The sequence below is a fragment of the Ovis canadensis genome, chromosome 5 (genome assembly GCF_042477335.2).
Source record: "Ovis canadensis isolate MfBH-ARS-UI-01 breed Bighorn chromosome 5, ARS-UI_OviCan_v2, whole genome shotgun sequence".
NCBI classification, from domain to species: Eukaryota; Metazoa; Chordata; class Mammalia; order Artiodactyla; family Bovidae; genus Ovis; species Ovis canadensis.
Window position 1 is genome coordinate 50,747,500 of NC_091249.1, and position 21,745 is coordinate 50,769,244.

General features: G+C 49.3%; 1 protein-coding gene across 2 annotated transcripts in view; it reads left to right on the top strand.

The window, feature by feature from the left end:
• Window positions 1-441: 441 nt before the first annotated feature.
• The window catches only part of CDHR2 (cadherin related family member 2), a 45,884-nt gene continuing 24,580 nt past the window's right edge, over window positions 442-21,745 (top strand). Inside the window, exons 1-6 of one of the 2 annotated variants that reach the window (XM_069591748.1) lie at window positions 481-567; window positions 3,379-3,504; window positions 15,554-15,620; window positions 15,893-15,964; window positions 20,433-20,572; window positions 20,683-20,736. In XM_069591748.1, coding sequence (XP_069447849.1) covers window positions 15,566-15,620; window positions 15,893-15,964; window positions 20,433-20,572; window positions 20,683-20,736 — 321 coding nt within the window. In that variant the 5' untranslated portion in view covers window positions 481-567; window positions 3,379-3,504; window positions 15,554-15,565. Of the gene's footprint in view, window positions 568-3,378; window positions 3,505-15,553; window positions 15,621-15,892; window positions 15,965-20,432; window positions 20,573-20,682; window positions 20,737-21,745 lie in introns of both variants that reach the window. The other variant, XM_069591746.1, reaches the window with a different exon arrangement.

Below are 21,745 nucleotides of genomic sequence, written 5' to 3' on the forward strand. Positions count from 1 at the left end.
CTCTGGTGGGGTTGGGGGGGGGATGGATGAACCCTGGGAGAGGGTGGGGGCCTCAAAGGAGGGCACCCATCATGGTTGCCTTCACTGCTCTCTGAAGACCTCATGTTGGATTATGACACTGTTTTACTACTTCCCTCCCAGAACCTATTGCCTTTCTCACCTCCCTCACAGGTCCTCTGCCACTGAGGGATCCTGTGGCAGGGAGGAGATGGAGGGCCCAGATGTCGCCTGCCTCCTCACACACGTGCCCCAGGGCTGGGGCCGGGTTCCTACCTCTTGTGGGCTCGGCTCTGCTGGGCTCTGGCTCCTGTGGCTTAGGCCTCTGGGCCTGGGAGCAGGGGGTCCCCGCCTCAGTCCTGCCCTTGTACCCCCTCTTCAGCTGTGGTCCGAGCCTCCTGAGTAGTCCTTCCCGTCCCCGGAGGTGTGGTGTCTCTCAGGGTTAATGATTTCTCAAGGGAGGCGGAGATGGTGCCAAAGTCTGCTGACTGTGCCACTGCAGGCCCCAGACGGTGCCCACCTGGCCCCAGCGCACAGCTTCTGCCTCCAGGGCCCCTCCTGGGGGCGCAGGTAAGGATGGCACAGCTTCTCTGCAGCAGGGGTGTGGGGTCTCCTGGCCAGGGGTATGGACCGAGTGGGGTCTCTGGGGCCACAGTGAGCTTTGGGGGGGGGTCTCCCCCTCAGCTGCGTGGGGGCACTGGGTGGAGGAAGCGAGCTCTGGGGCCCAGATAGGTGGACCTGGAGTGAATCCCAGCCTGGCCACAGGGCCTCGGTGTCTTCTGCACTGTAGAGCTGCTGCTGCTAAGTTGCTTCAGTCGTGTCCGACTCTGTGCAGCCCCACAGATGGAAGCCCACCAGGCTCCCCCGTCCCCCATCTCCAGGCAAGAACACTGGAGTGGGTTGCCATTTAACACCTATTCCCAAGGCCCTGATGCCCCCCTTTCCTTCCAAGGCCTTAGGTGATTTGGATCCAATAGGTTTCTTCTCAGTACAGAAGGGAGGCAGGTCCCCTAGAGAAGTGACTTCACCTGCCTCAGCCCCTTTCATGGGAAGCTTGAGGGGTTGAAGACAGGGTGGCTGAGCCAGGCAGCACCAGCACTCAAGGAAGAAGGACTGGGCTCCAACTCCAACGGCTTGGGTTCAGATTCCAGTTCCCTCCTGACTTTGAGTGGGCTCTGTGACTCTTCTGGGCCTCAGTTTCCTCATCTGTAGAATGGGGATGGTTATAGAGCAGGAAAGAACCTGGAGAGCCCCAAGGAGTTTGGCCTGTGATCAGTAACAAAGCTCGGTGCCTCCTCAGCCAGACTAGGAAATGTCCAGCTGTTACTCACTGCAGGCACCCTCCTCCCAAGCTCTGGCACATCCCGAGGCCCTGACACATCTCTTTGTCCTGGGGAACCAGGTAGAGACTCAGCTGAGAGCTGGGCTGGGCCTGTGCCTCTTCAGGAACTGCTGGGCTGGGGCACCAGACACAAAGCAGGGGCCTGGAAAACACTGAAATCCAAATGATAGAGACAGGCCGTGACTCCTGTGTGTACTCTGGTTCTTATCCAAACCCTGTTTCTCAGGAAGGAGACTGAGGCAGGAGGATGAGGGCAGGTCTGGGAACCGTGAACTGCGGCGATCAAAACTCAGGGCCATCTTATTCCATGTGTATTTGCCAGGGAAGCAGCCTGGAGCTGGGGCAGGAGGGCCCTGGTGGCATCAAGGGAACCCCAGACCAAGGCTTGCCAGGAAATCCTGGTTTGGGAACCAGTCTGGGCCTAACCTCTGGGGCATCCCTCTCTGAGCTTCTCTGGGCCATGGTTTCCTCACCTGGACCCTGGAAAGTTGATTGCTTATAGATGGGAAATACCTATGAGCAGTAAATAAGAAGGCAAGAAAGAGAAAGTGGGATTCTGTGGTCAGTTGGAGGTGGTGGTATGCCTGGTGGTGGAGCCAGCCCACAGGGACGGGCCTGTGGGCGAGGAGGGCCACCTCCCTCTCTGGCCCTCCTGGAGGCCCCAGGCAGTCCTGGGGGCCCCATTCCCAGTGCTTCCAAATTCTAAAATGTCTTGGAGCTGTGGGCTGTTGAGAGCTGTTTGCTGCCGGGGTGGGTACGCCTCTCCCAACTGGACAGGACTCCCCAAGGGCCTGCACGTCTCAAAGGGTGGAGGCCAGAGTCACTCCAATTCCACGTCCTCTGTGAACCCATCTCAAGCACCTTTTGAGGGTAGGGAAAGTGGGGGAGTAGAGGGATGTCGGGGAGAGGGGTTGGGGGAAGAGAAGCTGTAATTTCTAGAATGCACCTAGTCCCATTTTTCAGAAGGCAAACTGAGAGGCAGAGAGGAGCGAAGCAGAGCCCTGGGCTCAGCCGTAACAGGGACTGGGCCCTGAAGAAGGCTGAGCCTCCTTCACTCTCAGGCCTCCGCCTGGGGCTGCCAAGCACAGTTGAGGCCTGGGGAAGGGACTGACCTAGATTCTGTTGGGTCCCCTCCCCAGTCAGGCCCTTGGGTGACTCCATTCACATCTTCTTTTTTTTAATTGAAGTATAGTATTTGCAACGTTGTATTAGTTTCAGGTATACAGCAAAGTGATTCAGTTATATATACATATATATCTTAATATGGGGCTTCCCTGGTGGCTGAGTGGTAAAGAACCCGCCTGCCAATACAGGAGCTGCAGGAGATGCGGGTTCGATCCCTGGGTCTGGAGGACCCCCTGGAGAAGGAAATGGCAACCCATTGCAGTATTCTTGCCTGAAGAAGCCCCTGGACAGAGGAGCCTGGCAGGCTATAGTCCATGGGGTTGCAGAGTCGGACATGACTGAGCACGCACGCATACACACATATATAATCTTTTTCGTATTCTTTCCCTTAGAGCTTTTACAGAATATACAGTACACTACCCTGTGCTGTACAGCAGGTCCTCGTTGGTTACCTGTTCTGCTCCACTCACTTGTTCATCTGTGCCTGCTCTGTCTCTTACTCCTGCTGACATACCAGAAGCTTAGGGGCCAGTGCAGGGACTGACAACGGCTGTTCTGGGCACCACACCTAACTTGGCCTTGGAGGATAGACAGAGTTTGCACATATGCAGAAGACTGGGGAAGGTGTTCTGGGTGGAGGGGAGGGTATATGCAAATATCTGGAGGCAGGAAAACAGGTGTGGCCTGAGGATTGGATGCCCGAGAGCAAGGGTGAAGGAGCCAGCTGCTGTGAGGCCCTGCTTGCTCGCCTGGCGCCTGGGGGAGAGACAGGAAGTGGGTTCCGCAGCCAGTGGGAGCCATGGCGGAGGCTTGAGCGTGGGAGTGGCCGTGCCAGTGACGTGGGAAGGCTCCCTGTCGGGGCAGGTTCAGCCTCTGCCTTCCCAGCTCTCACGGGCTCTGTGCATTTTTCTCAGGTGACCAAATCCAGATTGTTAGAACTTCGGCCTCATGATGATCAGATGAGCGTGTGTCTATAATGAGCGTGTGTCTCCCATGACAAGGAGGAGGCAAGCCTCTGTGAAACCCAGGGCCCCAGCAAGGTGGGGAGAAGGAGCTGGACCGGGGAGGCAGAGGGCTGGAGTGGCGTGTTGAGCAGGAGCCGGAGCCTCCCTGGGACTCAGGCCTAAGGGGCTTGACAGCCCTCTCTTCCCTCCCCAGGAACGAGGCAGGCTCAACTCAGGGCAAAGACTGTGCCTTACCCAAAACGTAACAGATAGCATTACTCTGAGGATGGGTCACGGGCTTCTTGAGGGCCCATGAGAATGGGAGGGAGTGTCAGAAGAAACTTTGATGAAAGGTGAGTAGAGCTGGGTGTGGGAAGGGGACGTAGGGGTGGAGGTCCCAGGGACCCTGCAGAATGAAGCCCCTGATTAAGGCTGTTATACCTCTGCCTGGACCCCGGGGCTTTGCACAGGCCTGTGGGGAGGGCATGGCCGAAGGAAAAGAGAAAACCAGAAGCCTAGCAGAGGACAGCACGCGGGTCCTGTTCTGGGTTCTGATCCTGTTACTGAGTCGTGTCCCGTCCTGTCTAGGACTGCGGTGTGCCAAGAACTCAGTGGTCATGGGTGCAAAGTTCTAGCCACATTGGCCATCCCTGCCAGCTCCCTTCCCCTTGGGACCGGAGCCCAGGGCAGGAGTCTCTTATCTTCTAATTACACTTCAACTTGGGTGAGGTGCACACTTACTGGCAAACGGTCTTGTGGCTCTGGGCTCACCTCTAAAGGAGGGCAATGGAGAGAGAAGAAGAGGTGAGGGGGTTAAGCCCAAGATCACACATCCAAGGGGGTGCCGGGGCTAGCTTCGTCCAGGCAGGGTTAAGTGCCCTGAATTTTGCTCACGCAGTGGATGCCAGGAACCTGTCAGCATCACCAAAACCCTAATCTGTCTTCATCTCCTCTGTCAGCCCACCACCATCACCGCCACCAGCTCCAACTGCATCCCCCCCCACCCCCGCATCACCACAAGAGTCACTGTTGAATCCAGCCCCACCTCATCCCTGCCACCATCACCACTCTGTCCCCTCTGCCGTCCCTGTCCCCAGCCGGCCCCCAGGCCACCAGTTCCTCACCATGTGCACGCATGCACTGCTGCTGCTGCTGAGTCGCTTCAGTCGTGTCCGACTCTGTGCGACCCTGTGGACTGTAGCCCGCGAGGCTCCTCTGTCCATGGGATCCTCCAGGCAAGAATACTGGGATGGGTTGCCATGCCCTCCTCCAGGGGGTCTTCCTGACCCAGGGATGGGACGTCTCTTATGTCCACCCTCACTGGCAGGCAGCTTCTTTACCACTAGCACCACCTGGACCTCAGTCCCAACTCCATCATGCCAGCGCCTCACGTGGAATAATCTTTGTCTCACTGACTGTGGCTCAGCACACAAGATTCTGAGGACTGAGGGCTTATCAACTCCTCCCAAGAAACCAGGTCCATCTGCATTTCCCAACCTGGCTAAGTGTAACCCTGCTGTCCTACACGTGGGTTGTCCCCGCTATCATTTTTGGGGACCTTGGCAAGCCAGGGGTTTTCACAGCCGCTTCCCCAGGGGCACTGGCTAGAGTTCCATTGCAGATAATGACCCAGAAATATAGTCCTTGGCCTCATCCACAAGAACAGCCCTGCCCTGTTCTTGACGTCTACACTCAATCTCAGGGCATGGGCAGGGTGGGGGGGGACAGGGAGAGACGGGAGCAGTTTCTGTGGAGACTGCATGGGGAGTAGCAGTCAGAAGGTGAAGATGGCCCCACAAGATGCAAAAGAAAGGATTTGCATTTGCCAAACACCTACTGTATGCCAGGCACTGAGCTGGCATGTTCTACTACCATTTACCTGCCCCCACCCAAATTACCACTTATTGGAGGTATCATTCCCATTCTACAGATGAAGAAGCGAGCTTGGGGAAGCTCAGTGAACTGCTCAGCACAGCTGTGTAGCTTCTCAGTCCTGTAAGCACAACCAAGGCTCTTCACTCCTCTGAGCTTTGCTTTCCCCATCTGTAAAGTGGGTATAATGGTTTCTACCCTGAAATGTTCTTGTGAGAATTAAATAGCACCCAGCCCAGGGTCTGGCACATCGTGGGTGTTCCTTTCGTGGCAACGTTTGCTGTTCATCGCCGTGCTGTCTAAAGGCTGCCAAACATTCTGCCAAGCGCTTGGCTACATTTTTCTTAACATTTGCTTGTGTTTCATATTTAGGTTACTTCCATTTTCCAAGGTTAGAAATCATCGCTTGTGAGGAACAACTTTTCTGCAAAAAGTTTCTTTATTTTAGGTTAGTTAGATTACTGGGTGTAAGAGGGCAAATGTTTTAAAGATTTTGAGTCCATAGCTGAACAGGGGTTTTCCTCTCATGCTGGGATCTGAGGGGAAGGGGAGGGCTGCACCCTTTCCTCTGTGCACAGAAGAGACGGGAGCCTTGAGCTTGGAGAGCTCTGTTTGAATCCCACTCACTTTTAGCTGTGAGATCCTCAGTGGATCAGTCTGAGCCCCAGTTTCTCTGTCTGCCAAAGCAGATTAAATTATGTGACTTCCTAACATCCAGTCTCCAAAATATATCTCTACTTTCACCTTTCCTCTCCAGCCCTGGGACACATTTCAGTCCACTGGCACACAGAAGCTGAAAGATCTTTAAGAGAAGTAAATGAGTCCTGTCACTCTCCTTCTTCCCTGAAACAAGCTTCTGTTTATCTTAGAATAAAACAAAACATGTCTTACAGGGCCCAGCATGATCTGGTCCCTGTCTCCTTTTCCAACCCCATTTCCCACCCTCTCCATTCTGTCCCTGTGCCCCTCCCTCACAGTCCCTCTTTCAATTCCTGGGACATACCTCATTCTCACCTGATCCAGGGCCATCTCTTGTATTATTCATACAACCTGGAAGAACCCTGTAACAGTGATCTCCCTATCAAAGTAACATGAATATTTATTGTAAACATTCCAAATAATACTACAAGGTTTAGAACAAAAACCAGCCTCTGAGTTGCTTTCAGTTCAGTCATTCAGTCATGTCCGACTCTTTGCCATCCCATGGACTGCAGCATGCCAGGCTTCCCTGTCCATCACCAACTGCCAGAGCTTACTCAAACTCATGTCTGTCGAGTCAGTGATGCCATCTAACCATCTCATCCTCTGTCGTCCCCTTTTCCTCCTGCCTTCAATCTTTCCCAGCATCAGGGTCTTTTCTAATGAGTCAGTTCTTCACATCAGGTGGTCAAATTATTAGAGCTTCAACTTCAGCATCAGTCCTTCATGCCAATGAATATTCAGGAGTGATGTCCTTTAGGACTGACTGGTTTGATTTCCTTGCTGTCCAAGGGATTCTCAAGAGTCTTCTCCAACACCACAGTTCAAAAGCATCAATTCTTCGGTGCTCAGTTTTCTTTATTATCCAACTTTCACATCCATACATGACTACTGGAAAACCCATAGCTTTGACTAGATGGACTTTTGTTGGGAAAGTAAAGTCTCTGCTTTTTGATATGCTGTCTAGGTTGGTCATGGATTTTCATACAAGGAGCAAGTGTCTTTTAATTTCATGGCTGCAGTCACCATCTGCAGTGATTTAGGAGCCCGAGAAAATAAAGTCTGTCACTGTTTCCATTGTTTCCCCATCTATTTGCCATGAAGTGATGGGACTGGATGTCATGATCTTGTTTGAATGTTGAGTTTTAAGCCAACTTCTTCACTCTCCTCTTTCACTTTCATCAAGAGGCTCTTTAGTTCTTCTTTACTTTCTGCCATATGGGTGATGTCATCTGCATATCTGAGATCATTGATATTTCTCCTGGCAATCTTGATTCCAGCTTGTCCTTCATCCAGCCCAGCATTTCGCATGATGTACTCTGCATATAAGTTAAATAAGCAGGGTGACAATATACAGCCTTGACATAATCTTTTCCCAATTTGGAACCAGTCTGTTGTTCCATGTCTGGTTCTAACTGTTGCTTCTTGACCTGTATACAGATTTATCAGGAGGCAGATAAGGTGGTCTGGTATTCCCATCTCTTTAAGAATTTCCACAGTTTGTTGTGATCCCCACAGTCAAAGGCTTTGGCATAGTCAATAAAGCAGAAGTAGATGTTTTTCTGGAACTCTTGCTTTTTTGATGATCCAACGGATATTGGCAATTTGATCTCTGGTTCTTCTGCCTTTTCTGAATCCAACTTGTACATCTGAAAGTTCTTAGTTCATGTACTGTTGAAGCCTGGCTTAGAGAATTTTGAGCATTACTTTGATAGTGTGTGAGATGAGTGCAACTGTGCAGTAGCTTGAACATTCTTTGACATTGCCTTTCTTTGGGATTGGAATGAAAACTGACCTTTCCCAGGCCTGTGGCCACTACTGAGTTTTCCAGATTTGCTGGTGTTTTGAGTGCAACACTTTAACAGCATCATCTTTTAGAATTTGAAATAGCTCAACTGGAATTCCATCACCTCCACTAACTTTGTTCGTAGTAGTGCTTCCTAAGGCCCACTTGACTTCCCATTTCAGGATGCTTTATTTCCATATTTTTGTTTGATTTGGTTTGGGTTTTTCAGTGTCTGGGTTTTTCAGCAGGTTCCCATGATTTGATGTGCTTGCTTGTTTCCATGGTGTAAATACTTCCATCCCTGCTGATTTCAAGCTGCGACATAATCCCAACCAGTTTGCAAAATTCCTGAAAAGATGGCAGTTTTCAGTATAACACCCTGGCTCTAACTAAGAAGGAGACTCCAAAAAGTTGACTGGGGACCTGTGGGACTTGCTTCCTGGATGTGGAAGGATCCAACAGAGGCCCCGCATTTCAGAATCTGTGGGGGTTTTCTCTTAGGTGGGTCAGCTGTCTCTCCTTTTTTATTTCTGGTTGTTGGGGGAAAGGTCATATTGGTCAGTGCTCTTGGGACTGACTGGGGGAAAAGAGCTGAGGGAGTCACCATTTAGAGTGTGCTCTTTCACTTAACGCCCTGTCTTGCTATGGTGCCCCCATCTCCACCAGGCCAAAGGTCCCTGAATCTAGATCTGTCTGATTCAAACTCCCCAGGAAGCAGCCTCCTTGTGCTCTAGGGCGGGGATGAGGAAGTAATGTTTGGAATCTAACTGCTTCTTGTGCAGCTAGTCTCCTGCCTCCAAGCCACTCCACACCTCTGCTTCTGAGGGTCCTAAGCTTCCATCCTGCAGGCTTGCTGTGGTTTGGAGCTTGTTTCCTGGGCTTCCCTGGTGGTGCAGACAGTAAAGACTCCACCTGCAATGCAGGAGAGCTAGGTTTAGTCCCTGGGCTGGGAAGATCCCATGGAGAAGGAAATGGCAGTATTCTTGCCTGGAGAATTCCATGGACAGAGGAGCCTGGCGGGCTCCAGGCCATAGTGTTGAAAAGTATCAGACATGACTGAGCGATTTTCACTTCACTGCCTGTGCGTGCTTCTTAACCCCATCCTTACTCTGGTGTGAACCATCATTAGCTTGATAAGGTGATCATCTCTCGTCAGTTCATTCCAATTCTAAACTGTTTACCATCATTTTAGTGGGGTTTCAAGAGGAAGGACGGTGTTCAACTGTCCATGTTTAACAGGAACCTCCCTCCACCACGCCTCACACAACATTTCTTCTCACCCCTCAGATCTCTGCTGACTCTTCACCTCCTCAGAGACTCCACCCAATGTGTTCCCATTATCCACTCCTGCAAAACAAGCCACGCCAAGGCTCACTGGCAAACAGCAATAACAGTCCTTTATTATGCTGAGGAATCTGCCGTTTGGACAGGGCTCAGCAGGGATGGCTCACGGAGGAGGAAGGACCATTTCAGGGTGGCTCACCTGCATGGCTTGCTTACGTAGATGGGCTTTGCCTGTCAGCTGGAGCTTGTAGGGCCTGTGGGCCAGGCGCTTTGGTTCCTCTCCACATGAACCTTTCCACGGAGCTGCCTGGGGTCCCGTACAGCATGGCTGCTGAGTCCCAAGAGGCAGGAAGGGGAAACTCCCAGTATCTTGAGGCCTGGGTCTGGAAACTGGCACAATAGAATAAATATTTTATTGATCAGTCAGTGAACCTGCCCAGACGTCTTAAGCATAAAACATGTAGATTTTTATTTTTTTAATTGAGATATAGTTGATGTACAATATTGTATGTTTCAGGTATAAACCATAGTGATTCATAATCTTCAAAGGTTATATTCCATTTCTAGCTATTACAAAATATTGGCTATATTCCCTGTGTTGTACAATATATCCTTTTAGCTTATTTGTTTTCTACCTAGTAGTTTGTACTTAGTCCCCTACCCTTTTCTTGCCCCTCCCCTTACCTGTCCCCACTGAGAAACACTAGTTTGGTCCTGTATCCGTTTCTTTTTTGTTATGTTCACTAGTTTGTTTTATTTTTTAAATTCTATATAAATTCTATATTGTGTAGTGTTTGTCTTTCTCTGCCTGACATTTCATTTAGTACAATACCCTCCAAGTCCACCCATGTTATTGCAAATGGAAAATTTTCATTCTTTTTTATGGATGAATAATATTCCATATACATGCCACATCTTCTTTATTCATTCATCTGTTGTTTGTTGATAGACAGGTTGCTTCCATATTTTGGCAACTGTATGTGATACTGCTGTGAACACTGGGTTGCATTTATCTTTTTGAATTAGTGTTCATTTTTTCAGATATATCCTCAGGAGTAGAATTTCTGGATCATATGGTAGTATTTTTTAGTTTTGGGGTACTATTTAATGGTACTTTAATGGTTCTATTTTTAATTTTTTGAGAAACCTCCATGCTGTACTCCATAATGGCTGCACCAATTCACATTCCCACCAACAGTGCACAAGGGTTCCCTCTTCTCCACATTCTCATCAACATTTGTTGTTTGTGTTCTTTTTGGTGATAGCTGTTCTGACAGTTGTGAAGTGATATCTCACTGTGGCTTTAATTTGCATTAATCTGAAGATGCTCAGTACTGAACATCTTTCTGTGTGCCTGTTGGCCATCTGTATGTCTTCTTTGGAAAAATATCTATTCTCATCTTCTGCCCATTCTTTAATTTTTTTTATATTAAGTTGTGTGAACGGTTTATGTATTTTGGATACTAAGCCATCATCAGTCACATCATTTACAAATATTTTCTCCTATTCCATACGTTGTCTTTTCTTTTTGTCAATGGTTTCCTTTTCTGTACAAAAGCTTTTAAGTTTAATTAGGCCCTGTTTGTTTATTTTTACTTCTGTTTCCTTTACTTTAGGAGACAGATCCAAAAAATATTGCTACAATTTATGTCAAAGAGTGTTCTGCCTATGTTTTTTTTACAAGGAGATTTATGATTTCCAGTCTTGCATTTAGGTCTTTAATCCATTTTGAGTTTATTTTTTATATATGGTGTGAGAATTTTCTAATTTCATTCTTTCACATGTACCTATCCAATTTTCCCAGTGCTGGTTATTGAACAGACTGTCTTTTTTCCATTGTATATTCTTGTGGGACTTTTTTTTCTTGACTGTGCTGCATGGCTTGTGGCAATTTAGTTCGCTGGACAGGAATTGAACCCAGGGCTTTGGCAGTGAAAGCTTGGCGTCCTAACCATTGAGCTGCCAGGTAATTTCCTGAGATTTTTAATTTATGCAGATGATGGAGTGATGACCTGGAGAAGCTAAACCCATTGAAGGACGATTTTATTACTCACTGTTCCCTAGAGGAGAGGGGCTGCCACTCGATGCTGGGCCACATGGGGAAGCCCCAGGGTTAGCCAGGAGGCAGGAGGGGCCAGGGGAGAGCAGGGCTCAGAGCGCTTACTGCGCTTTCCATGGGAAGGAAGGTGGGAAGGAAGCTGTAGGTTAAGCAGCTGAATAGGCTCAAGATTGGACAGTTTGCCTAATTTTGGCAGCTCATAGGAGTCCCCCTTAGTCATCTAGTACCTGGCGCTGGGGAGATTTAAAGCACCAGGAATATTGACTTGGTGTGTGAGAGTTGATAAAGGTGGCAGTTGGGAGTACAGGCTTTGAATTGGTTGGTTTATAAGCAGGCAAATTATTTGTTATCTCTAGGAGTTAGCTAGCCCTGAGATGGGCAAGCAGCCTCTCCCAGATCAGCAAGGCCTCTGAGATGTTAAATCATAAAATACAGAAAAGAAAAACACGATGAATGCACCAGATTCAAGTGGAGCCGTTCTCACCTACTGCTAGGAGGAATGTTAGAAAGTCTACAGCCCAATTTATCTGCCAGACCGCCTAAGGTCGTGTCCCTTTACTGTACCCTCACAATGCCCAAATTCTCTTCCTTCATAGCACTTAGTGCAATAAACAATTAGACAACATTTTCCTTGCTTGTTTGAAACTGAAAGTGTTAGTCGTCTGACTCTTGGTAACCCAATAGACTGTAGCCCGCCAATCTCGTCTGTCCATGGAATTCTCCAGGCAAGAATACCAGAGTGGGTTGCCATTCCCTTCTCCAGGGGCTCTTCCCAACCCAGGGACTGAACCCAGATCTCCTGCATTGCAGGCAAGTTCCTTACCATCTGAGCCACGAGGGAAGCCTTGACCGTTACACTCACCATTGTATACCCAGTGCTGAGAACAAGGTCTGGCACATTGTGGATCTGGGACAGCCAATAAGTATTTGTTAGAGGAATGGATGGATAGGTCAGGGCACTCAGCACATAGCAGGTGCACCGGCATGTCAGCATATTTTTTTCCGCGTGGCTGTGTCAGGTCTCGGTTGTGGCACGTGGGGTCTTCGCTGAGATCCGTAAGCTCTTTCCTTGTGGTGAATGGGCTCTCTATTGCGGCATGTGGGCTCCAGACTGCATGGGCTCAGTTGCTCCATGCACGTGGTCTTAGTTCCCCAATCAGAGATTGAACCCATGTGCCCTGCTTTGGAAGGTAGATTCTCTCTCTGTTTCTTTCATTAACTAATTAATTAATTTTTGGCTGCATTGGGTCTTCGCTGCTGCGTGGGCTTTCTCCAGCTGTGGCGAGCAGGGGCTAAGCTTTGTTGCGGTGCACTGGCTTCTCATCGTGATAGCTTCTCTTGTTGCGGAACTTGGGCTCTGAAGCACAGGCTCTCGTTCTGACACATGGACTTAGTTGCTCTGCAACATGTGGGACCCTCCAAGACCAGGGATTGAACCAGTGTCCCCTGCATTGGCAGGTGGATTCTTTACCACTGGACCACTCAGGAAGTCCTGTTAGCAGATATTTAAAATTACCAACCCTGTCAATGCCTCAGCAGGTCTGGACAAAGTGGGGGCAAAGATAACTCTGAATTAAGGGGGAAGGCTCAGGCTGGAACTTGATGGCAGGTTGCGGCAAGTCAAACCCAGAAGAGAGTAGCCAGATTGGAGCCAGGGTCCCTCTGGCCGTCTCAGGGCGACTGACTGAGAGGGGCTTATGAAGTGACCAAGGCTGGCCAGGGCAGAATATGAGGTGTGCCTTTATTCCTCCATGATAATAAGAAAAAAAATTGCTGATGTTTTTGGCTCACTTACTTTGAGCCAGGCACAGTGGAAGCCTCCCACAGACCTTGTACTGTAGGTGCTATTATTATTTCCAGTTTACAGATGGGGGAGCTGAGACCCAGAAAGGTTAAGTTACTTGCCCAAGATTACACTGAATTTGCACCCAAGCTCTCTAGCCTATATGCTTACCTCTCACACCTGGCCCCCTCTCTCAGGTGTGTTCCACGTCAGGCCACTGGGGTTACAATGATTCACAGGCACACTCATTCATTCAATTCAGAAATGACCCCTGAGCTTGCTGTGGGCTCATTCCTGGGTTTGGTCCTGGGATCAGAGAGATGAATCAGACCTGGACCTTACCTTCACATCTCTCCTGGTCTGAAAGGGAGAGGCTGATCTGCAAAAAGATAATGGGCCCTGAGAGCCACAGAGTTCAGGCTGGGATCTGAGCAGCACCTCGTGAGGTCTCTGGGCTGGCACAGGAATTCAGCTCCTCCCTGGAACATTGAACGGAACATAACCCTGCAACTGCTCACCAGGGAGGACCAGGCAGCAAGGAGAGGGAGGGCATTCCAGAAAGAGGACACTTCATATACAGAGTAAGGGAAAGCAGGGTGGTCTCCTAGGGAGAGGTGTGAGGGAGGGAGGCAGGGCATGGTTAGAGAGGAAGCTGGGCAAGGGAGGGGGGCGGCAGGAGGGCAGTGGCGGCAGCTCTCAGGGTGTGGATGGTCCCTGTGAAGCCTTTTTGTGCAGTTTGGCAAAAGGAGCCATTGTAAGGTTTGCAGCAAGCGAGAGAGGTGATTAGAGGAAGTGAGGAGGGATAATTTTGGTTGAGAGGACTGGATTAAAGAGAAGGAAGGGAAGGAGCCCTTGAGGAGGGCTGAGCCGGAGAGAGAAGAAGCCTGCTGTAGGATGGAGAATAAATGTAAGATTTGCAGGAATTGGATTGAAAGCAGGGCATTCAGGAGAGGGGACATCAAGGGTGATGGGGAAGTGGGTGTCCCTGAGGTGGGAACTCAGAGGAGGGGTGGGCGGTGGGAGGGAGAGGCCTTCTGGTTTCTGGTCAAGGTTCAGCTCTGGAAGCCCTTCTGCTCTCCATGGAGGGCCCGTCATATGGAGCCCACTGTGGGTTGGGGTCCCTCCCTCTTGGTTCTCTCAGAGCTTTGGAGCCAGGCTCCTCTGGAAAATGGCAGGCCACTGGCCTCAGCCGCACTGGGGCAGGACAGGGAGCTGCCTGGGACCCAGTTAGGGTGCCTGACAATGACCGTGTGCTTTGGGGTACTTTTATTTTTATTTATTTATTAATTTTTAGGGCTTCCCAGGTGGCCCTAATGGTAAAGAACCCTCCTGACAAAGCAGGAGATGCAAGAGATGTGGGTTTGACCCCTGGGTCAGCAAGATCCCCTGGAGGAGGGCACGACAACCCACTCCAGTATTCTTGCCTGGAGAATCCCCACGGACAGAGGAGACTGGCAGGCCCCAGTCCACGGGGTCACAAAGAGTCAGACAGGACTGAAGTGATTTAGCACACACGCACGCATTTATCCTTAACTGAAGGATAATTGCTTTACAGTATTGCATTGATTTCTACCAAACATCAGCATGAATCAGCCACAGTTTTGCGCACTTTACAGCTTCAATTTATCTTTGGAAAAGTTCACGTATTCACTTAGCACACAATTCAAAAGGCACAAAAGGCTATACAGTACAACGTCCTGTTTTATGGAATAATTACACAGATGCAGGCGCACACTTTCTTGACAGAGAGCAAGGAGCGTCTGTGGAACTGTCTTGCTCTCCCTTGGCTTTGGTGCCCATCATCTTTGGGGATGAAAGAACCTTGGCACTTCAGGCATCTCTTGATGATAGTGAATCCAAGTCCCCCTCTTCCTTGATGAAGGACAGCTTGCAACGTAAGACAACCAAGAAGACTGGGCCAGGCAGGGTCTTCCAAAGGTCCCCGCCCAGCTCTCAGTCAGCAAGAGGAGCACAGAGTCCTTCCCATACTGACTTGACCAGGGACCTCTCTGCTACAGGCATCTTCCAGGCCTGGGGTTCCGTGGAGCACACTTTGAGAAAGGATGCCAAGGCTGCCATGTATTGTGTCAGCAAGTAGAGCAAAGGCCCCCGCCCACCCGTCAAGTCTCTGGATGGTCCTGGACAAGCCTCAGTCCCTCTCTAGGCCCCTGATTTTGAAGGACACTATTAGCTTGGACACTTCAAATAGGCAGGGCAGCGCAGTGGTTGAGGGAATGGATTCTGAAGTCCACCTGTGTTCAGAGCAGGGTCTTGACGCTGACTCTGTGCGGCCTCAGGCAAGCCCCCTCCTCTCTAGACTTGGTTCTTTAGCAGTCACTTTGTCGTTGCAGGAATAAGATTGTGCATCCAGTCTGCCTGGGGCCAGGCCTGCTACACAGTGGACCCTGAACTCTGGGGTCAAGTTCAGGCTCAGTCTCAGGCTGAAGCTCTAGACCAGACCCAGCTACCCTGCCCTCCCTCTCATGCCACCCCCCCTCCCCCTCCCGGGGCACATCTGGCAAACGGGCAGAATTTGATAGGGGCCTGGGGGAGAACCTTGAGTGATGGTGGTGGGTGGGCCAGGGCTGGACCCACAGACAAGGCTCCACCAGACGAGGGAGGCCTGGGTTCCCGAGCCCTTTCCTGGCGTCTCTTCCCACAGGTCCCTCCAGACATGATGGGGTGGCCGTGGCTGTCCTGCATCTTGCTTCCTGCCCTTGTGGTGTCTGGTAGGTACCTCCCCTCTCCCATCAGCACTAACCAGGGGCCCTCAGCAGAACCCTCTAGAAGGGCGGGCTGCTGCTCCATCAGCAAAAACCTAGTTCCTACGGCCCAGCTCTATGCTTGGCTGCCGTGGGGAGGCCTGGGGAGGAATCCAGCCCCAGACTGGTGAGCTGGGCTGAAGGCTGGCTGCTGGGACTGGGACAGGCTCCCACGGGGGTAGATGGGGTTCAGTCTTTCCAGAGGTGTCCCAATGTCCCCGCACCCCTTGTCCCTGCAGTGGCAGCCAATACGGCCCCAATGTTCGCAGCCAACATGTCGACAGTGAGCCTGCCCGAAGACCTGCCAGTCGGTGAGTACGAGTTCCTGTGCCCAGATCGTGCCAAACCCTTACCCATAAGAGGGCCCGGGGTCCCCTGTGGGCTTGCTCCCCATCCCTGCAGCTCCACAGCACCTCATGTGGCAAAGATGGCCTGAAGGGAGTTTGTTCCAGAAGTTTCTTCTTTTCAGCTCTTTGGTCAAAGGCCCTCACACAGCATCAAATAATTAAGACCCACCCCAGGAGAACACCCCTCCCGCTTCCCATCTCTTTCAGGCTTTCTGATTTCCCTAGGGAGAAAGTACCCATTTGGTACCATTCTTCTTCTTCTATCTCTCTCACTTGCTCATCTTCCTCCATCCCTTGCTATTTTTTTTTTTCCCTTAAACAGACAGAGAGCAGACTTGAGGCTCAGCGCCTTTCACAGACACATCTCATCAGAAGTCGACACTTTTGCTTTGCTTTTGTTGTCTTTGTAGAGTTATCTTCCATCTGTGGCGAGTGAGACAGGTTTTCCATGTACAGTAACAATCTAAAGTTCGCGTCTAAAATAAATGTATTTGCATAAAATAGTAAGTCAGTTAAAAGCAGGGTCATAAATAATGAGACACGGTTGGTAGTAAAGATCTTGGCAGTGCAGAGGAGTGAATGACGTTCACAAAGCATTGTTTTGGATGAAGCCACCAGGACTGGATGCCAAATTCCCAGCAGGCAGGATGGGGGTTGAAGAAGCTGAAAGGATAGATGGCTGCATTCAGTGGGATATAGGGTCAGCTGCGCAGAAAGTGTTAGTCACTCAGTCGTGTATGACTCTTTGTGATCCACGGACTGCAGACCCCCAGGCTCCTCTGTCCATGGAATTCATCAGGCGAGAATACTGGAGTGGGTAGCCATTCCCTTCTCCAGGGGACTCTCCCAATACAGGGATGGAACCCAGGTCTCCTGCACTGCAGGAAGATTCTTTACCGTCTGAGCCACCAGGGAAGCCCTAGCTGCTCATAACAGACCCCAAATAATAGAAGTGTAAACAAGGCCAAGGTTTACTGTTCTCTTACATAGTCTCCCAGAGCAGTGAGTTCAGGGCTGCTGGAGGGTCTGTTCAGTCAAGCTGGTTCTTGGTCTCTGCTTTGGGTGTCAGGGACCCTCCTTCCATTTCTAGGTTCTGCCTCCCCTGTGGCGTGGACTTCATCCACGGGGTCCCAGATGGCTAGTGCCACACCCTATTCCTGTGAGAAGTTGAGGGAGGAAAGGGCCAGGAAGGCTCACTTCTTTCTCCCAAGGACAGGCCTCCAGATTTCACCCATGTTGTTTCTGCCCACATCTCATTGGCCAGAACTTAGCTTCATGCCCTAGCTGAAAGGCGACTGGAGAAATGAGGGCTTTTGTTATTTCAGTTACCCATGTGCCCAGCTCAAACTCTGGGGTTCTATTTGTCTAACAGAAAAGGGGGTGTGAATACTGGGGAACAATTTAGTCTTTGTTGCAGTGTCAGATATCCAAATCTACCAGATTACACAAGAGACGGCGTCAAGAAAGCTGAAATCCAGAGTCTGCCTTGGGGTCCAGAAGCCCAGGTCTGGGTACACGAAGAAAGGGTGGGCGATGGGCTTCGCAGCCACAAGGGCTACATCCATTTGCATGTGGCTGTCAGGACAGCATAAGGGTTACATTAATAAAGATTTAGAGGCCAAGATGAGGGAGGTGATAGTCTCATTAAATCCTGAGATGGCACAATCCTCCCTGGAGGACTGGGCTGAGGTTAAACTATTCGATATCTATGAATGCAACAGAGAAGTAGTATATACGTGTTAATGATATTTTACACACGTTTTCATAGCTGTTTCAGTTCAGTTCAGCCGCTCAGTCGTGTCCGACTCTGCGACCTCATCAATCGCAGCACGCCAGGCCTCCCTGTTCATCACCAACTCCCAGAGTTCACTCAGATTCATGTCCATCGAGTCAGTGATGCCATCCAGCCATCTCATCCTCTGTCGTCCCCTTCTCCTCCTGCCCCCAATCCCTCCCAGCATCAAAGTCTTTTCCAATGAGTCAACTCTTTGCATGAGGTGGCCAAAGTACTGGAGTTTCAGCTTTAGCATCATTCCTTCCAAAGAAATCCCAGGGCTGATCTCCTTCAGAATGGACTGGTTGGATCTCCTTGCATGGATAAACACACACACACACACACCCTTCCAAACAAATGTCACAAATACATGTAATCCAAATGCCCTCATGATCTCCATTCTCTTGGGTAACCCTTTAAAATCAAGTAGGATCTCAGCCAGACCAAATGAGGGTCTTTTTAAAATATATAATTTGCTTATTTATATGTTTTGGTTGTGCTGGGTCTTTGTCGCTGCATGCAGGCTTTCTCTAGTTGTGGCAAGAGGGGGCTACTCCTCATTGTGGTGCTCGGGCTTCCCCCTGTGGGGCTTCTCTTGCTGCGGAGCGCAGGCTCCGGGCACACAGGCTGCAGTAGTTACAGCAGGCTGGCCCAATAGTTGTGGCTTACAAGCTCAGTTGCTCCGTGGAGTGTGGACTCTTCCTGGACCAAGGATCACACCAGTGTCCCCTGTTGGCAGGCAGATTCTTATCCATTGTACCACCAGGGAAGTCCAAGGGTCTTTTCTTCTGTAACCCCGGGGCCCCCTCTCTGGGCTTTCTTAAACCAAGGGGCAATTTTTTCCTTTCTGAGATGAATTCCATGGCTCTCTAGGGATGAGAAAGCATTTTCAGTCAGGTTTTAAAAAATGTTATTTAGACCTTTTATTTTGAAGTATAGTATGTGTAAATGTACAGGGAAGTACACTCCCTGGTGGCTCAGATGGTAAAGAATCTGCCTGCAATGCGGGAGACCCAGGTTCGACCCCTGTGTTGGGAAGATCCCCTGGAGGAGGGCATGGCAACCCACCCCAGTATTCTTGCCTGGAGAATCCCCATGGACAGAGGAACCTGACGGGCTACTGTCCATGGGGTCTCAAAGAGTTGGACACGACTGAGCCACTTTCACTTCAACCGCCAGGAACACCTACACCTCAACCCCTTCTCTCCCCTTCTCGTCACTCTCCATCCTGCATAAGACCTGTTTTCCTGACACTAACACTGGTTAATAGTTTAGTTCTGTCAAGCAGACTCTTTTTTTTCCAGACTTCAAAAAAATACATTGTATTTTAAATATCAAATTCGAGTTTAGTGACAGAGACCTAATATATGTCTTTTATTTCATAGCTCTTATTATTTGTTACATTTGACTTTTCTCAGGCAGACTTTTAGAAAAGCATTTTCTCCCTGATCCATCTTTCTGTGACCAGGGACACGTGTACAGAGAAAAATTTATACCCACCCACTCACCTCCCATATTTCCTTGAGTATAAGAGCCATATCAGTTTACACCTTGGCATTTCTGAGTCAGGATGTATCTTATATTTGAGACAGTCACTTAACACAGAATGACTCCCCACCCTCATCCCAGCATGCCAACTTGACAGGGTGTCTCACAGCAGAGGAAACGCAACGTAGACACCAACATTTTCCTAGCCCGATGGTCTTCCTGGAGGAGGGGGTGCTGGGTGGGGAGAGACCGAGGTTTCCAAGGAGTTTCCGGAAGAGGCAAGACTGATCAAAGAGCAGGCTCCAGGTGTGTTGCCCAGACTGTTCCTGAAGGGCCATTGTGGGCAAGAAGGAGCAAGCTGGTTCTCTGGGACACTCAGGCTTCAGGCTGACCCCACCATCACGTCACCATTCTAGCATTTTTGCCTTTGTGGGCCTCTTCCATAATTAAAAGGAACAAGATATAATTGATATACAATGTGATATTAGCTTCAGGTGTACAACATACTGGTATATTTGTATATATTTCAAAATAATTACCTCAATAAGTCTAGCTAATATCTGTTACCACACATAGTTACAGAATATTTTTCCCTTGCTGTGAGAACTTTTAAGACCTACTCTCTCGGCAACTTTCGAATACCAAATACAGTATTATTAATTATAGTCGCCATGCTGTACATCGTATCCCCAGGATTTATTTACTTTATAACTGAAAATTCGTACCTTTTGACCCTCTTCACCCATTGCTCAGTCTCCTCACCCCACGTCTGGGAACCACCAGTCTGCTCTCTGAATCAATGAACTTGGATTTCTGGTTTCAGATCCCACGTGTGTGTGAGAACATCATACAATATCTGTCTTTCTCTGACTTTTTTCCCTTAGTTGAATGCCCTCTTCAGGTCCATCCATGTTGCAAATGGCAAGACTTCATTCTTTTTTTCATGGCTGAAAATATTCCATTTTGTACAAAATGTACAGAATATTCACACACACACACGTATACCTCATCTTCTTTATCCACTCATCCGTTGGTAGACATCCGCTGATGTCTTGGCCCTCCTAATTTCAAAAGAAGTTGAATGTACCTGCGGGCCTCGTGGGCAGCTTGGACAGGCCAGCATCAAGCTAGGTGGCCGTGGACCCTGGGCATTCCCTGTCCCATCTGCAGGTGCCGAGGCCTTCTGGTTGGTAGCTCGGGACCAAGAAAATGACGAGCTGGAATATGGGATTAGTGGCTCCAATGCCTACTTCTTCAGTGTCACTTCAAATACTGGGGAAGTGAAGCTGGCCAGCCTTCTGGACTATGAGGTAAAGGAAAACAGCTTGGGAAGGCCTTCTGGGGGGCAGGGTGGTGAGCAGGGCCCTGGTGGATACCCAACCAGGGCTCACCTTCGTGCCTGTCTCTCTGCCCACTGCAGACACTCTACTGGTTCGCCATCACCATCTCCGTGAGCGACAGTTACAACAACCGAGTGAGTCACCGGGGGAGGGAAGGGTGATGGTCCCAGGATCAGAGGACAGGGGCCTGAGGGTCCGCGGCTAGTGGTGTCCCGACCTCAGACAAGCAGAGCGAGCCTCGGTTAACAAAAAACAGATTGAATGCTTATTTTTATCAAAATTATACTTGTCCCTTTTTCATCATATAGTATTACCAAGATTTTAGTATTTACTACTAATTTGTTTTAATTATATGCATATGTGTATGTATATTTATGGTGTATCTATTTTGCATATCTACTGCTTATAGATATACTGTTTGTATATTTGCATATCTACTGTTATCATGAATTGCATTATTAATTCATATTAATGCATGTATTAATAAGAAAACAGACGCCAAATAACTCCCTACCTTCTCTCCACTGAGATCATCATCTTCAACTCCTTTGACTAACGGGCTGGTCTCAGTGTTCATGTTTCTCAATAACACACTTATACAGCTACGTCTGTGTCTGTGAAAGTTGGGCGTTTTCTCTTTACGACCTATTCCTTAAAACCTATGCATTAAAAGATGACTTGGATATTCATAATTACTTTCTCTCTGTAAGACAGACACTTTCTCTCTGTAATACTTCCCAACCCACTCCCATCTAAAGTATCCACCATCACTGTGTTTTTCATCCCTTGCTAAGCACTGGCATACATATACGCATCCATAGCAGAAAGATTGTAGTTTTCAGTGTATTTTCTTAAACCCGAATGGAATCCTGCTGCCTTTATGGTCTTGCACTGACTTGTCCACTCAACAATCAGCTTTGGAGCCTTTCTGAATCTGCACACAAGTCTTCCATTTCCTGTGTGTCTATGGCCCAGTGTGGGTACCTACCATGGTGCTTAGTTGGTCTCCTCAACACTTACGTTGTTCACAGCTTTATTTTGTGGCTAACAAAGCTAAAAGGAAGATTCTTGTGATAAGACTGCTATGTCTTAGATTTCTTAAATGACCTAATGTACTCTCCAGTGGTTCAGCAAACATGTGGG